This window comes from Petaurus breviceps, unplaced genomic scaffold, assembly GCF_028583685.1.
Source record: "Petaurus breviceps papuanus isolate PSGF00001 unplaced genomic scaffold, PetGlider_PUasm1.0 558, whole genome shotgun sequence".
NCBI classification, from domain to species: domain Eukaryota; kingdom Metazoa; phylum Chordata; class Mammalia; order Diprotodontia; family Petauridae; genus Petaurus; species Petaurus breviceps.
The window spans coordinates 2,678,796-2,696,778 of NW_027186376.1; the positions used below are offsets into that span (position 1 = coordinate 2,678,796).

Consider the following 17,983-nt stretch of genomic DNA (forward strand, 5'->3'; position numbering starts at 1 on the left):
TACATACTCACACTGGCTCACACACGTGCTCACACACTCATGGACACAATCACACATGCACCCACATACTCACACTCGCTCACGCATATGCACACAGACATGCACACACACATACTCACATTTGCTCACACGTGTGCTCACACACTCACAGACACACTCACATATGCCCACACACACACTCGCTCACACATATGCACACACACATGCACACACTCACGGATGCACACACACATGCACACACTCACGGACATACTCACACATGCACACACATACACACTCACACTGGCTCACACACTCATGGACACACACATGCACACACATACTCACACTCGCTCACGCATATGCACACACACACACTGGCTCACACACGTGCTCACACACTTACGGACACATACACTCACACTGGCTCACACAAACGCACACTCACGCTCCCTTGCAGACTCACAGGGGTGGCCGTTGAGATGTAGACTGGTGCTTTAGCTGGTGCTTCAGCCCAGTGATTGTGGAGGCCTTTTCCACCTGGATTTGGATTCTGGATTCCCCCATAGGCTGTTGGGTTTTTCTGAGGCTTTGGAGGCATCTCTGATGGGATCTTGCTCCAACCTGCCCTCGAACTTGAATCCTCCCTGCACAGTCTCTGACATGGGGTTATCTAGCTGCTCTTTGCAGGCTTCCAGGGCCAGGGAGCTCATCACTTCCTGCCCGAGGAGCCCCATCCTCTTTCTGAGACAGCTGTCGGTGTGGGGAAGTTGCTCCTCACCCAGAGCCAGCATGGGTGTCTCTGCCCTCATTTGCCCCGGGCTGGGCCCTTTCAGTTCTCCCAGGCTCCTCATCTTCAGGCTGAGGCCCCAGCTCACTGGCTGCTGATCCCTAGGAGCAGTTTATCGCCATCCTCCATAGAGGCCACTGCTCTCTGGGCTCTCACGCTGGACTCTGGGCAGTCTGGCCTCAGAGCCAGTGGCATGCTGGGGCTCATCGATAGTTACTTTGTCCCTTTGAAACAGTGGAGTCATGTGTTATGAGAACAAATGACCAAAGAGGAATTCTTGGCAGACTCCAGCTCCACTTTACCCCGGGCCTGGACTTTACTGTCCTCAGGCTTCACAGGCCTTTCCTGAGGCCTTGTTTCTTTCTTTCCAGCAGGTACCAATTCTTGATGCCTTTTGCACTCAAAGCTCTTGTCTCAGAAAGCCTAGCATCACTCTCAATGGGAGCTCAAAAAACAGAGCAGATTTCCCAGTGACCTCTCGCATTGCCAGTCTCTCCCTTGGCACTGCTTGTGACACCTTCCGACTGTAGCAGCCAGTCCTCTGACGGCTGGTCTCCCAGTGGAGTGAGGGAGTGGGGCAAGCTCCCCAAGAACAGATCATTTGTGGTCCCTGGCCAGGCTCACCCTCAAAGCCTCCCCAGCTTGGTAGTAAGAGCGTGAGTTCTGCTGGCAGAGCCTTTGAGAGCCAGGATCACTGGAGAACTGTGGGGAGGAGGTCATGCTTCAATGTAAAAAAACTGGCAAAAGTGCACTCTAGCCTGTCTATAGAGGCAACCTGAGCTCCGGTCCCATAGGCTTATATTGGCCGACTTTTGGTGTACTTTTTTTTTCCTTCTTTTTTTTGGAGGGCAGTTGGGTAAGTGACTTGCCCAAGGTCATATGGCTAGTTTGTGTGTTAAGTGTCTGAGGCTGGATTTGAACTTAGGTCCTCCTGACTCCAGAACCGGTGCTCTATTCACTGTGCCACATAGCTGCCCCTGCTGGCCCACCTTCAATAGAGGCCTCAAAGGGTTTTCTGGAAAGATGTATGAGCCTTTATTATGCACCCCCTGTATAGAGGGCACTTTGCTAGGGCTGGGGCTGCAAAAATGAAAGAAACCACACTCACAGGCCCTGCCCATCCAGAGCTTACAATCTAATGGGGGGGAGTTGGGGTCAGATGGAGATGCCACACCCAGATGAACCCACATGACACCTGCAAGTCACTCAGCTCCCAAGCATTCATCTAGCACCTACTGTGTGGACAGCGCTGGCCCAGGTCCCTGCCCTCAAGGATCTTGATTGCTAACATGAACAGAGGCAAAATCTGGGGGGAGAGGCACCAGGGATATTAGAAAGGCTGATGGAAGGGCCTGAGCTGAGCCAAAGAGGACAACAGGTGTTCTTAGGGGAGGGGCGAGGGACAGGGGCCTGGAGGCAGTGGGTGAGGGGCCTGAGGAAGAGACAAAGGCTGTAGAGAAGGGGAGCCAGGGGCTTCCAGGCAGGTGGGAACCACAGAGCCAGACCAGGGAGCTGGGGGGCGGGGCAGGCTAGAATTCATTGGGAATGTCTTGAAGTCCTTCTCTTTCCATAAACCACCCCTCCATGCATGTTCACACAAGTGCAAACACACACACACACACACACACACCTTTCCAACTCTGATGTGTAGAGGAAACAGGAAACCTGGAGACTGCGGGCCAGGAGGAGGCCAGCAATGGGGCGGCAGGCGTGGCAGCCACCCTGCCTTCAGTCCAGATCTTTCACCCCCAAGCCCTGGAAGTCTCTTCCCCCTCCCCTGCCCCTCTCAGCATCTGTGGTCTTCTTTCCAGGGGCCTCCTGCTTCTGTAACACCTTCCATATGGAGGCAGATAGGCAGGGTAACGGATACAGCACTGGGTTCAGAGACTGGAAGACGGTGTGACTTTGGGCAAGTCACTTAACTGCTGTCTGCCTCAGTTACCTCAAGAGCGAACCAGGGATCACAATAGCACCTAATTCACAGAATTCTCATGAAGATCAGAGGAGAGAATATTTGTAGAGTGCCCTCTGGCACACAGTAGGCACTTAATAAATGCTTGTTCAAAAGAGAAGGGAATTAGCGTTTACTAAGCGCTGTGCTAAGCAGTTTACAGACATTATCTCACTTGGTTTTCTTAAGAGGTAGGTGCCATTATTAACCCCATTTTACAGATGAGGAAACTGAGGCAGACGGCAGGTAAGTGCCTTGCTCTGGGTCACACAGCTAGTAAGTGTCTGAGGTCAGATTTGAACTTAGGTGTTCCTGAAACTTTTCCCTTCTTCTAAGGTCACTTTGTAAGTGCCCTATATGGATCTTGTGTATACCTATATACCCCATTGTTTACATGTTGTCTTTCCCATTAGAATGGAGGGTCCCTGAGGGAGAGACTATTCTTTTGACTTGTTTGTCCCCAGTGCTCAGCACAATGCCCAGCACATAGTAGGTGCTGAGTCAATTTTGATTGATTGATTGATTGCTACTTTCCTCCAGGCAAACTACAATCCAGGTCACCTGTCCCCTCTCTCACCTTGGGTTGGTGGAGGGCTTCCCTCCCTCCCCCCATAAGCCTGGACCCAAAGCATCTCCTCTGCGAGTATCAGGAAGGCCAGAGGGGAGCTCAGAGCTGTCAACGTGGACATTAACCTGAGGCTGCATGTTCTGAGTCTCCCTCAGGGGCCTGGATTTGCAGGGCAGTCTGTCCAGTCTGGGAGATGCGCTGCTGGCATTCTCTTGTCCATCACTGTCAGCCAGCGGGCCTGCCAGAACCAGACCGATGAGCAGGGATCGCACCCACTCTTGGTTCTGTTGTCCAGAGTACCAGGGGCCAGGGAGAAGCCATGACCTGGGAGGCATGGCTAAAAGAACTGGGGGTGTTTAGGATAGAGAGGAAAAGATGTGGGGGATGTTATCCGACTTCCACTTCTGAAAGGCGGGTTAGACTAATTCTGTTGGCAGCTCTGGAGGTCAGGATTAGGAGCAGTGGGGAGAAGTTGGAAGGAGGAAAGACTCACCTTTCCTTCCGCCCAGCAATGTGAAGCTGGGAGAGGTTGTGGACTGACTGTGCCTAGGCCAGGGTCCAGTGGTCCCTGAGCAGGAATGGCATAGTAGGAACTCATGCTTCTGGTCTAGGGGGGGCCAGATGACTATCAGTCCTCTTCCAACTGGAGTCTGCGATTCTAGGAAGGTTCCCAGGTACCATGGTTGCCAGAACCCTTGAATCCATTCCCTTCCTGCTTTTGTCAGGCTAAAAAAGCCAGTGGAGAGAAAAATGAGCTTTGAGGGGTTGACCCAGGATCAGAGTTAGTAAAAAGACCCTGGCAGGAATGAGTTGAATGGACTGATCTATGGCTTCCAAATCCATGTCCAATTGGAGTGGGGGCTAATGGCTTGGATTGTAAACTTTTCTGCTGCAATGGAAATTGGAGTTCATAGATGTGTTTGGATGGGAATCAAAACATTTAAGCTTGGTTTATTGTCTTCAGAAACCAGTGACTGTAGTGCAGATGAGGCAGAATCTTTCTTTTTTTGCTCCACATTTTGGTTTTGTCAGAGGACAGACAGTCCTCCAAGTGGCCAGAGGTTGAGGTCAGATGCTCCTGGGTCCTCAGTCACTTGGGGGCTGCTGGATTCCTGGGGTTCTTCCAGAGAAGTGCTGACTTCCTCTGTACCCAAACTAGCCATCTGGGTCTGCTCTCATTGGGTGATGCTCACATCTGGGCTGCTGGCGATGTCTGGTCCACTTGAGTCTTGGAGGGGATATTCATGAACCTTTGAATCAACTGCCCATCCTATAAAGAGTCTGCTGTGCAAAGTCAGGAGGGTGAGGGGTCATGATGGGTTCCCCTCTTCTGGACACAATTGCTTCACTCTTGCTTGTCTTGCATTGTAGATACCTCTTACCAGCAATGGGGAAGTGCCCTACCTGGAGTTCCTGGCCAGGTTTGGCAGGCTGATCACCAATGTGCACTCCCTAAAAAGGTAAGGAATGGTGTGTTTTCTATGGAATCCAGTGTTGACCCTATGGCTCCTATGAAAACAGAGGCAGGTGTAGATGGTCTCCTTGGGCACCTCTTGTTGGTGCAGAGTGACCCTGGGCTCAAGGAATTGGACCAGAGAGACTCAAGGGTCATAGCCTCTCCCTCTGGTGTGACGCTTCGGCAGCTGGCAAGTCTGTGAGTGCCAGCCTCATAGATAGACTGGTTCTTTCTTGTCACAGAACCAGCCCAGCTGGGTGTGGACAAGTCTAGCCCAGAGCAGCAGCCACCAGCTCATGATGACTTTTGGCCACAGCACCTCACAAAGACTGTCTGCTGAGGGGTTAGTTCCATGAGCATTTATGGAATGCTTGCTCTGTACCAGGTGAGGGGCACCATGGTGGTGTAGACAGAAGGCCAACTGACTCAGATGAACTGCATGACCCTGAGCAAATCATTTTCCCTGTGAGTTCCCTGGGTAGGTTTCTGGGATGTTAAGTTTCAGAGAAGGTGCTCTCACCTACAGGAATTCCTTATGCCACTGAAATAACAGCTTGGTGCCCCCCTCCCACCAAAAATGTGCCAGGATGCAGACAAAAATGAGGCTATCTCTGACCTCCAGCAGCTATAGTCAGCCTTGAGACATGAAGGGCCCCTGCCAGGGAGCTCATGGATCTTTGAACTCTGAACAAGTGGAAAAGAATTACTTTGTGCAGGTGGGTGATAAGCACTGAACATCTGGAGTGGAGGGGGAGGAGAGACAGTTCCTTCCCTCGGGGGGCTTACATTCTAGAGGGGAAGACTACACATATAGGGCAGCGCTGGCAGGATTGATCCTTGTGGCCTTTTTGTAATGCTAGTATTGATTCCATGGCTGATCCCAGCATCAGAGGAGCAGAGGGGCCCTGGGGGCAAGGAGGCAGGGTCTAGTCAGGGTCTGGGCATGGCTGTGTGGCATGAAGGTGTCCTGGGAGCTTCACGCTGGGTTTGGGTCAGCCTAGGTAGGGTGAACTCTCATGGCTCCAGAGATCAGGGTCTGTGGGGAGGAGCCAGAGCTGAGACATTAAAATTACTCTAAGAGCATCAGAACTAATTTAATTGATGGACCCATTGTTATTAATGAATCAGTCAATAAAAGTTAATAAATGCCTCCTTGGGTCAGTTAATAAACTTTAATTAAGCATCTTCTGTGTGCCAGGCAGTGTGGTATGTGTTGGACAATGCCCATGTGTGGTCTGAGACAAGATTTAAAAGATCCTTAAGACTTTGCATCTAGCTTCAAGGAGCTTATGATCCAGCAGGGGTGTAGAGATAATTATAAGAGAAATCAGAGTGTGATGGGAGGGTGAGAGAAGTCCATTGTGCTTGGGCAATCAAGGAGGGCTTCCTGTAGAAGATGGTGCTTGAGGCTGGTGGTAGAGGAGAAGAGCAGGGTCAGCAGATGGAGGTGGGAGGGACATTGTTTCAGAGGGCAGGTCACATCCCTTTTCAGTTTCTTTGTCTGTGAAATGGGGCTAATAATACTTTCAGACCTGACCCCACAGGATCGTTTTGAGGAAAAAGCACTTAGAAATGAACTTAAAAATGTAAACTCCTTGAGGGTAGGAACTGTCTTGCTTTTGTATTTGTTAAGCACACAGTACAGTGTCTAGTACCTCATACCTGGTACAGTAGGCACTAAAATTCTTGTTGATTGTAAACTTTCAAGTTCTACAGGATTGAGAGTAGTGTAATTTATAATAATGCAGTAAAACCTTCTGAAAAGTAGCATGCAGAGCTCTGGAGCTGGTTCTTACCTTGGAGTCCATGGTTAGAGTTCAGAAGATCCATAAACCTGTATGGGAAAATGACATCTTGATTTCATGCTACCTGGTTTCCTTTGCAATCATCTGTGTTTTATTTTGTGGCTTACAATCATGACTCAGAGAAGGGGTCTGTCCCCAGGCTTCTCCAGACTGGCTGCCCAAGGGGTCCCGGACACAAACAAATGAAAGGACCCCTGCTCCAGAGTCAGAGGGGTGAGGTAAACAGAAAGCATATTAACGACAATGAATCATTATATTAATTGGACTTAAGAAAGCAAAAGGCAAAATTTTAAATTCTTAAATTTGTATATATACTATCTTCTATTTGTTTCCTCTTGAAAAGGCTCAGAGGGATAGAGGGTTTAACTCTAGAAAGGACCTCAGAAGTCATTTCATTCAACTTCCTTATTTTTCAGTAGAGGAGACTGAGGCCCAGAGAGAGCAAGTGACTTGCCCAATGTCAGACAGATTGAGCATCATAGAGATCTAGAAATGGGAGGGACCCCAAAAACTTTCTAGAGTAATTTCACAGATGAGGAAAATGAGGTCTATGTGGGGAAAATGATTTGCCCAAAATCACCCAGGTGACAGAAATGGAATTTGAACCCAGGTCCCCTAACTTCAAATTCAGTGCTCTTCGGTGATCCTGGCTTTGTGGTTCTGAGTTTAAGATATGCTAACAAATGGGGCAAAACAAAAGAAGTTTGTGTTAAAATAAACATGCAGGCAGGTGTTATGTGAATGGGCCTCATTTCCCTTTGAAATGAATCACACTCTCAGAACTGAGAGGGACTTCAGAGGCCAACACGATCCTTCCCTTCTAATCCAAAGAACCCTTCTGTGACACACCTGATGAGAGGCCGCCCAGAATCGGCTTGGAGACAGAGTGGATTGTAAGATAGTCGGTTACACTTTTGGAATCTGGGAACACAGAAGTTTCTATAAGCCTAAATCTTTCTTTGCAACATGTGTTACTGCTGGTTCTACCTCCTGGGGCCAAGAAAAAGTCTAATCCTGTTTCTTGTCACTGAGGATCTGGGTTGGAATCGCAGCTCATCTGGGCAAATCATTTACTCTTTCTGGGACTCAGTTTCCTCATGTGTAAAATGGGAGGAATGGACTAGGTAAGCTCTGAGCTCTCTCAGCTGCCACAAAATCCTTGAAGAGAACTCCTTGTGTCTTTGCTTCTCCAAGATGAATATCCCCAAGGCAGGGCCTTTGAGGGGTCTTCATTTAGCACAAACTATGGGGGCCTTCCCCATCCCGGCTGCCCTCTCCAGGACATCTCCAAAGAATCAAAGTGATTGCCCAGAACTGAACCCAGCTCTCCAGAGGTGCTTGGACTAGGGCAGAGTGCATCTGCTCCCTATTCCTGGATCTGATGGCTCTCTTAATGGGCACCCTGCTCCCCCTTTTGGATTCTGTTTTCTGCTTCTCAGAGGTAACTTAGGAAATTCTTTCTTAGTAGGGAATAGGACTCAAGTTATGCCCTTTAAATGAATATTTAAATGCATTAAATGCATATCCACTTGCCATTGGGAACTAGTAACAATGGCAAAAGTGAAAAGTTAGGTACTTTTTTAAAGAATATCTCCTTTCTTAATGTCAGCTTCCTTTACCTCGGTGAACCCACTGCAGACACTCCAGTGACCTGAGCACAAGAATGACTCCCTAATCCCCACAGAGCAGGCTCTAACATTCTTCCCATTCGTGGGCTGTGACTCACCATGGGCTTCTGAGGGCCTAATCCTGAGGAGCCTGATGGTTCTTGTACTAAAGGGCCCCATCCAAATCTTGAATTTCATTCTGAGGGATTACTGTATGTTTTGCAAACTTTACATCTAAGCGCTCTTTTGAGAAGCTCCATTTGGAGAGAAATGGAAGCTGTCATCTGAGTTGTGTTCTAAAAAGGGGGCAAGAAACAGAGGCCAAGGGAAAACTTGGATTCTCTTGGTTTTGTGATAGTCCCCATTGATCCTATTTCCTTTGAGGTAAAAGAGATGGGGATGGACCCTTACCCTTTTTTATTGGAAAAAGCTACATATATTCTAATTCAGCTGAACCTAAACTGGGCCTGAGCTGTTCTGGGGGCCATCCTTGGGTGAACTGAGGCAGTGATATCCCAGTCGCCCTGCCTCCCCCCCCCCCCCCCCCCCACGGTGGGACTCTAATGGGCCCTGAAACATTTAATGCCTCTCAAAGCAGTTTTATGCTCTGCTGACTCACTGACCCTTGCTGGCTGATGAAGACAGTATGAAGGACATAATAGTGCTTAGGTCTAGGAAACACATCACTTTACTACTATGGGCCTTAGTTTCCTCATTTGTCAATTGAGGGGATTGGGTTCCATGACTCTCAGGTCCCCTTCAACTATAGCCTTATGGTCTGAGGCTTCTGCTCAATGGAACTACCCAGGAGAGAGTCAAGTCCACAGTGCCCAGAATAAGTGTGGATTGGGATTCAGAGGGCCTGGGTTTAAATTTGACTTCTGCTGTTTAGATGACCCTTGGGTAGGTCACTTTGCTTTCCCAGGCTATAGTTCCTTGTCTGTAAAAGGAGAAGATTGTATGAGATGATCTTCAAGGTCCTTTTCATGACCACTGTCTGTCCTGAGCCTGAGAACAGGACAAAGTATCCTAGAGCCAGACCAGAGTAAGCCCCTCTCTTATCGCTGGCTATGAATCCAGGAGCCCTGGTTTGAATCCTGCCTCTCCTACTGGCCTTGAGGTCACTTCCCCTTCTTTGAACCCCTGTTGTCAATAAAAACCTTATAAATTATAAGTCTCTCTTCAAATTCAAGAATCAAACAACTTTTAAAAATTGCCTGAAGTTGGAGGGCCCCTCTGCTGTTAGTGACTGAGGAAGCTGCAAAGGTCCCCTCATGCACAGTCCTGTCCTCATGGAGTTTGCAGTTTGGTAAGGGGATATGACCCAGCAAGGAGCAGCTTGCTTTGAGGTGTGTGGGAATCTCTCACTTTACTAGTGTGAGAATTCCTTTGTCTGGGGCTGATCCCAGTCTCTCCCAGCCTTCTCACTGTATGCCATTACCTCGTTCCTGAGATGCTCCCTGTAGGCTCAGCCAATGCCCTGGGTGCCCTTCTATGGGTCTTGGAATGTTTTGTGGACTCCAGGGCAGCTTCTGGGCTGTCCATGACATTGATACGTCCCTCTTGCTACATGACTGGCCCACCTTGCTTTTTGGTCCCAGGTGCCCCTATTTACATGTGTTATTTACACTTATTTTGGTGGGCAAGTTATGGTTGGTGACTTGCCGCAGCCTTGTGGCGTCCCAACTGGCAGGGGCTTTTCATTGTCTCCTGGGTCGCCAATGGCCATCACTGATGGTGGTGTTCTCATCATCCTTATATTTGATGGAGTCCAGATAGAAATGGTTTGTTATTATTTGATTATTGCCCTTGCCTATGTCTAAGTTTGGATTTACTTGGTTTCCCATAAGATTCTCGGGAGCCCAGACCCAATGCCAGTGATAACATGCCAATGTGGCTTCTGGGCGGCCCCAGGACGAGCATTTTGTCTGTTCCTCCTTGATTTTGTGTCAGGCATTTATCTTCTTGTCTTTTTTTTATTTTTTCAGGGTGAATGGGAAACAGTGTAACATCAGGTCATTGAATCAACTTGAATGCCAGTTAGGAGAAAAGGTATAATCATATTAGAATGTTCTCTAAATGGCTTTCCCCTCCAATCTGGGCCCAAAGTAGCAGCTACCAGAGGTAAATACCAGGAAATAAGCTGCATGTTGTCACTAGTTCTCACGTCAGACCCTTCTCGCTGAGGAGATATTTTGTCCCTTCTGATTTGAAGCCCGTGTTGCCTGTATTTCTTGCCTGGTGTCGACTGGAATGAGTGAAAAGGAGAAGACTCAGAATCTTAATGACTTTGTATTAACTCTCCTGTGGCTGGTGATGGAGTCTGACCAGGTCTGGCTTCTCAGAACTCGGATGGCATTGCTGCCACCAGTGCCCATCATGCGCCACACTGGCCAAGGTCACCAGCTCTCCCAGCCCATTCTCGCATGCTCATGTGGTGTGGGAAGGTGCTCGTGTCCTCAGGCCCAGAGCCCCTGGGGCTTAGTTTCTATTAGCCTCTGGCTGGGTCCATTGGAAAGAGGGCTGGATTGGGGGTGAGAGGGAGTGGTTCCCAGGCCTGTGTGATCTTGGGCAAATCCTTCCACATCCCTCCCGTCTACAATAATGGGTTTGGGGGAAGCAGAGGCCTCAGGCCGTGAGCTCATCATCTGAGGGCCTGCTAGTGCCAACTCAGCCTTCACAGGACTGTCAGAATAATCTCTGTTGCCATCCACCTGTCCTGGCCAGTGGAATGGAAGCTCTGAGAGGGCAGGGCCTGGTTTTCATCTCCAGTGCTTATCCGAACACCCTGCTTTTGTTCCTGAAACAGTGGTTATTGGTTTCCTTCCTCTTCTCAAGAGGCTTCTCTGGCTCCCTGCCCTTGCCAGTCGAGCTCAGACTCTCATGCTGGGCATACAGGGTGATCCAGAAAGAAGGCAAACACCAGCCTCTCCTGCCTTAGCTCGCAAGGAGACCTCCGGTTTAGCACCTTATGCGGGGAATGTCCTGCCTGCCCCACTCATTCATTTAAAGGGCCATTTCAATGCTTCCTCCTCCTTGGAGCTCTCAGGATTCTACCTTCAAATGCCACTCAGGGCTTGGTATCCTTAGAATGCACTCATCAGGTAAGCTTGTTCTTTCTTTTTTTTGGTTTTTTGCTTTTTGGAGGGGGCAGGCAGGGCAATTGGGGTTAAGTGACTTGCCCAAGGTCACACGGCTAGTAAGTGTTAAGTGTCTGAGGCTGGATTTGAACTCAGCTCCTTCTGACTCCAGGGCTGGTGCTCTATTCACTGCACCCCCTAAGTGCCCCAAGGGTAAGCTTGTTTATGACTGGCACTAGGTTGGCCCCTTCTCAACAGTCAGCTCTTTGGCGAGGAGGGGGACAGGGATAGGTTGTATTGAAGTCCCACCACTCCCCCAGCACCTAAGAATGGGCTCTGCAAACCATGGATGCTGAATGAGTGTTTCTAGCTGAGCGTAGGGACCTCAAAACCCACACCAACAGCTGGACGTTTGCCCCGCACTAGAACGTGAATGTGGAGTAGCCCCTTTCTTCGCCATGAAACCTGCGAATTACATTAACAAAGTGGGGACTGTGGGTGAAAGTGCTCCATTTAAGCTGCCAATTTGAACAGGGCCTAATTGATTTTCCTCTGCTGAATTCTTCTGAGATTTTCAAGTATTTAAAAAAAAACCTACAGCAGCCCTGAATCCCTCATATGTGAAAGCACGTCTCTCGCTGGTCACCCCAATGCTCAGCTGTAGGGGAGAGTTCTGTGGCACCCTGAGCCATCTAATCCACTTTCCTAAATTCTTGACGAATTTTATACCCCCAGAAACCCCTGGTGGGAGCCAGGAGCCAGGCCCTAACATGCCCCTTGGTGTGACAGTGGGAATCCTTTTTTTATCTCTGGCTCCACAGAATGAGGGCTTGGGTGGGTGGGCTTAGGGCCTTTCTGAGCCCCAAGATGTTATGGTCAGGTTATTACCTACCATGTGTCCATGGCTTCCCACTTTCCAGTCTGTCAGAAATCTACCTTCTGTGAAGGCAAACATCTCTCTTACTTGGGCCCTTTGTCATCGAGTAAGTGAAGGCATGTGAATGGGTGACTCCCCAGCTTTGTCAGATGACAGAGATCCTCTGTGGCTGGTGGGAATCACCCACTATTTACCAGACCTTTGAAGTCTGCTGAGCCCTAACATTCCTGAGAGGCAGGGCCCCTGCCCAGCATCTGCTTGTTCTGTCCAGATCTGGGATTTCCTCCAGGCAGGGAGTTCCCTGGGATGGAAACCCCCTCTGCAAGCCAGTCCGGGAGGCTCTGCAGCTTTGTCTTCCAAGGTTCCATGACTTGCCTAAGGATACCACGGGAGGACTTGAACCCAGCTCCCTGATTCCCAGCCCTGCTTCTCAATACTTTGTTATTCTGGAGACAGGGGTGGATTGAGGGAGTCCTGCCCTCCCTGCACAGACACTCACCACCCCTCTTCTCTCTGAGGCTCAATTTCCTCCTCTGCAAAATGAGGGGGTTGGACTCTGTGGTTTCTAAGGTCCCTTCAACATAGAATCTATGATCTGATGACTTGAGCTCAAAGCTCATCTTTGATACCACCTGTGTGACTGGCCATGGGCAAGTGGTCACTTAACTGCTGCATCTCAGCTGGACTAGATGGCCTCTGGCCTCTTCCAACCCCAGATCTGTGCTCCTGCAGTCCCAAGTCACTTGCCCCTTTCTGTGCCTTAGTTTCCTCCTCTGTCAAATGAAGGGGTTACCCTAGATGGCCCCAGAGGCCCCTCTCAGCTCTGGATCTGGAATCCTAGAGCCTACAGGTCCCCTTCCTTGCAAAGCATAATTGGAACCACAAATCAAATGAACAGACATCGACTGAGCACCACTTTGGAGAGGAAATAAATACCTTATGAGAAATATGTCCAGCATCTGAGCCAGGGCAGAACAAGCAGCAGTCCATTCATTGAGATTCTACTTGTTGTTCCATTGGCAAGCCTATTGGTTTTAAGTAAGAGGGTTTGTCTTTCTTAGGCCCTTAGTGGTGGCCAAGGTTTGGATTTCTCCACAAGCATGTTTAAATTTCACACACCTTGCATTTTCCACCAGGGAGCCCAACCCTGCCAACAGTTTCATCTCTAATCAAGGCCTAATGTCTCACTTAAACTAACAAATGATTAGCCTTGAGAATAGAAATGTTAATTGAACCACAATTCACATGTTGGCTAATTGTTGTTTCCTGCTGTGCATGTTGGCGGATGTTAATATTCCCATATTACACTGATATACTCTTATCCTGACTCAAGGTTGTCCAAGTTGGTCAGCATAGTAGGGCCACAGAACCCATCAGAGCATTTGGTGGAAGGGCACAGAGGTCATTTGGAAGCCTAGATTTTCAGCCCAGAAAACCGCCAGCCCCACCCTGAGCTGCCTGAGAATGCCTTTGTGTCTGGAGGCATCCTAGGGCTTCTTCCCTGTTCAAGGCTGAATATTAGATCTTAAAAATGTGCCATTCAGTTAGGGAAGTTAAGACGCCCCGGAGGCCTCTGGCACTTGTTTACAAGCTTGTATGTGAGTCCATAATGGTGTGTAGGGGAAAGGAAGAAAATCAGCTTTTGTGTAGGGCCTACTATGTGCCAAGCATTTTGCCCATATTATCTCATTAGATCTTCACAACCGCCCTGTGAAAAAGGGCTTATTGTCCTCATTGTACAGTGGAGGAAACTCAGGCAGAGGTGAAGTGACCTGCTTGGGGTCACACAGCCAGTGAGCGTCTGAGGTTGCATTTGAACTCTGGTCTTGACTCTGGGTCCTGCGCCATCTAGCTGCCATTCTGCAGAGGAGTTAGCTGAAGCTCAGGGAGGGAAAGGGAGCTGTCCAAGGTTATCCTGGTAAGGTGGCAAGGTCAGGATTTGAACCAGATCTTTTGACTTTAAATCTGACGCATTCATTCAGTTCAGCTTTCAGAGCACAGGGTCTTGGAGGGGCCCAGATCAGTGACGTGGAGGCCCTGCCTTCATGGGGCTTCCAGTCTAGTAGAGAGCTCGGTCACTTTCCCAGAGATGAGTAGTGATGTGGGGCAGGGTTGATACATAGGAGAGGCACTGACAAGGTCCTGAGTCAAGGCTGAGGGCGTGCAGATGGCCTGGGCCCCCTCAGGGCGGTGCCAGGTCAGTGAGTCACTGTATTGGATGGCACTGCCTGCACATCATGTATGTCTGCCTTTGAATTGTCTTGGGCTCGCTGGAGCTGGCCCCTCTCCTGGCTCTGCTGCTTATTCCCTGGATGTCTTTGGGCAAGTCACTGCCGGCAGGCATTAATTGAGTGCCAACTGTGTGCTGATCACTGTCTTACGAAGAATGGCAAAAGACAGTTCCTGCCTTCATAAAGCTCTTTGCTCTGGGCTTCAGTCTCCACATCTGTGAAATGACTGACTTGAGATAACTTCTAAGATTCCTCTTTGCTTAAAGTCTACAATCTTGCTGAGAAGACCCGTTGGCTCTGTCAGGGAGGCTTTGGAGGTAAGTTGTGGGGAGTGGCTGGAAGCTCTCAGGCCCCAGCGCTAGTAAAGGTCAGCAGCAGCACTTGAACTTAGGTCTTTCTGACACAGAGCATGGCAGCCTATCATCCCCTGTGCCACTGTGGACTCTTTTTCCTTGAAGGAGTTGATAATGGGAACCCATGTGGTTCTAGGGCTTTGTAGACCTTCCTTGTCTATTATGCCAGTGTGCTGTAAGTGATGGGTGTACAGTCAGGAAGACTTGAGTTCTAATCCAGCCCTAGACACTTCTCAGCTGTGTGACTTGTCAGCCTCAGTTTCCTCAACTGTAAAAGCTCCTGCCTCCTAGGGTTTTTGTGAGGATCCAAACAAATGGTATTTGTAAGGCACTTTGCAAACCTTAAAACATCATTGTCATCACAGTTACAATGATGACAAATCAAATTTTTTGTATCATTTTAAGGTCTGTGATAGGCTTTCCTCAGGACCACCCACAAGGGGGAAACTGAGGCTCAGAGAAGTTAACTCAAGGTCATGAGACTAACCAAAGGTGGAGCCCAGCTCCATGTCCTCAGCTCCTTCTGCTGTGCCACCCCATGGGGCAGCATCACAGACTCCTCCATCTAGGGTTGGGCAAAACATCAGAGGCTCCTCTGGCCAAGCCTCCTGACCCAGTTATGGTCACAGAGGCAGAATTTGAACTCAAGCCTTCTGACTCTCGAGCCTGGGACTCTTTCCCCACTTTAAAGAAGACATTTCGAGATCGTGTCCTATACATGCAGTTCCAAGAATTAAGTCTTGGCTCAGGGGTGGAGGGATTAGGATGCCAATAGCTTTTGGGGAGGTGGTGGAATGCCGCCTGTTTCCATAACAGATGGTGGTTTCACAATGGGGAAATTGACGGACCCTCTAAGCTTGGGGTTTAACTACATCCTCTCCTAATCCTGCTTTCATCAGGTCCCTGCTGGATGGCTCACTTGGTAGTAACTGACTGCAGCAGGTATTTGGACACATCACTCCCCTCTCCCCTCCCCTCGTCTGAGGGAAATATTAACATATCGCAGAGCTGTTAGGACAGATTGCATCCCGAGGTTTTCTGCCTTTGCTGCAGAGAAGTCTATCAATCATAACTGAATATGGTGATTAATAATGTCACAGCTTTTATTCGGTTTGTCTGTGTGCAAGGGGAAGACTAGCATTTCCATTTTGATGTTGAACGTTTCACATCACAAAATAATCAGTTGCCATTTTATTTTTTTTAAATTGTTCTGGAAATGCCTCCGCCCCAAGGCCTACTTTTGGCTCCCCCTGTTATTAATTTTCTGAAGCCTTTGAAGGGAAGTGGTAATGAAACCTTATTCTTTGGGGCAGCGCTCATTTGGAATTTGAGATGGCTTCAGAAGGGAATGCATTCTTGCTTAGCAAATGTTTTCTGCCCCATGTTAGTTAGTGGGGCAATGAATCATTCCTTCAGCAGCCATCACTGAGAGTCTCTGACATGCAAAGCACTATACTTGGAACTGGGGATGGAAAAAGATACTCCAGGCTTCATCCTTGCTCGCAGGGGGCTGAGAGTCTAGCGGGAGATACCCGAGTCTGGTGCTCTGATGATCTCATTCTCTCCAGTGGTGGAGAGCATGGCTCTTCTACGCCTGCCCCTTCTGTGCTCCTTATAATGGTCACAGGGCCTCTGTCCAATGTACTGGCAATCTTCCTTGATTCCTCTTTATGTCTTGTGGATGCCAAAGGCACACAAGGGAGGGGGCCCGCCGGTTGTCTCCCTCCATGACCAGCGCGCTGTCCCGATTTTTCCTGGTTATCCATTTCTTTAAGGACATCCTTTATGTTGCTTCCTTGTCACATGTAATCTCCAAAGGACAGCCGTCATCCCTGATTTTCCAGACAGAGCCACTGTGCCCCTGCATGGGCACCTCCCCTCCTCCAACTCTTACATTATGTATTGGCTTTCCCCATTAGATTGTTAGCTGCTGGAGGGCAGGATTGCTTGTCTGTCTTTTCTTTCTTTTGAATTTGTAATCCCAGGCACAGCACACACAGTATCTGGTAGGCTGTAAGTGCTTAATAGATGCTGTTTAAAAAACAAACAGCAGCAGGAGATAAGCCCATTAGGGCACAAACTGTAGAGTGGTAGGATGGCATACTTGTCATCCCTATGGCCTTGGGGATGACTTGCCCACTTCAGTTCTCTAGGCCTCAGTTTCCTCATTTGTAAAGTGAAGGGGTTGGGCTAGATTGCATTCTTCACTTTTGTGTGTCATGACCCGCGGTGGTGGGGAGTCTGGCGAATGTATGAACTACTTCTCAGAATCTTGTTTTTGAAGGCAAATAACAGAATAGAGATGACAGCAGAAATCACTGCCAGTGAAACATGGCTTTCTGGATACTTTGCAGAGCAGTTCAGAACTAGGTTCAGAACTCCTGGCCTAGACAGCCTCTGAGCTCCCTTCCAGCACTGCCTCCAGGGAACCCCCAAGGGGAGTGCTATGGAAGCTCTGGGAGGCAGGAAGTCTGCAGAACCTCGGCTAGGGGAGCCCTTCCATCTCTCTGGCCTCAGTACCCTCAACTGCAAAGTGTGGAAAATCATCCATGCCTCCCCTACCTCAGCATTGGGCAGGAGCAGCCATCATGAGGGCCTGGCAGCTGGCTGCTGGGAGCTTGGGGTGGGCAGAGGGAGAGAGGATGATTGCCACCAGAGAAGACTTTCTGAAGGAGGTGGTGCTGGACCTGGGCCTTGAAAGGTGGGTGGGGATGAGGGCAAAGGGGCTAGGAGGGAAGAGTCAGACTTCAGCCTGAAGGGCAGGCAGGGCCTGGAGTGGAGTGGCTGGCTGGGGAGGTGTCTGCCCTGGCAGGAGACAAGAGGGCTTGGAGGAGAGCTTTGATGTGAGTGCACCTGTGCCTAGAGATGAGTCTGGGAGTGGCTAAGGAGGGGGGAGATTCCACACTCCTTGGTGTGCCTGTTTAGTTATTCTTCCATTGAAAATGCTACTCAGAAACCCAGTAGTCACAGGGACCTGGGCTGGGTGCTGTGAGAGGCACTAAGAAGCAGCCGCCCTGGCCGTGTTGGGCCTCAGGGAGGCCTGACACACATCTGTTGGTATGTGGCAAGTTATATAGCACAGCAAGGCCGAGGGGGCAGGGCCACGGTGCAGCTCTTGGCCAAGGCCCTTAAACTCTCGTGACTTTGAGAGTCCAGATTTTGTCCTTTTTCTGCTTTCGTGTCCCCAGGGCCTAGCTGGGCACCTGGTACTGGTGGTAACAACAGCCACAAGCTAGCCCTCACAGCATTCTAAGTTTACAAAGCACTTTATTTTGAAGAGAGATGC

The 17,983-nt window shown here is 49.4% G+C and overlaps 1 protein-coding gene across 1 annotated transcript in view; it reads left to right on the forward strand.

Moving 5' to 3' along the window:
• The window catches only part of EFCAB6 (EF-hand calcium binding domain 6), a 195,544-nt gene that overhangs the window by 34,624 nt on the left and 142,937 nt on the right, over nt 1-17,983 (forward strand). Inside the window, exons 5-6 of the mRNA XM_069102833.1 lie at nt 4,660-4,748; nt 10,145-10,208. Of these exons, the coding sequence (XP_068958934.1) occupies nt 4,660-4,748; nt 10,145-10,208 (153 nt within the window). The remainder of the gene's footprint in view (nt 1-4,659; nt 4,749-10,144; nt 10,209-17,983) is intronic.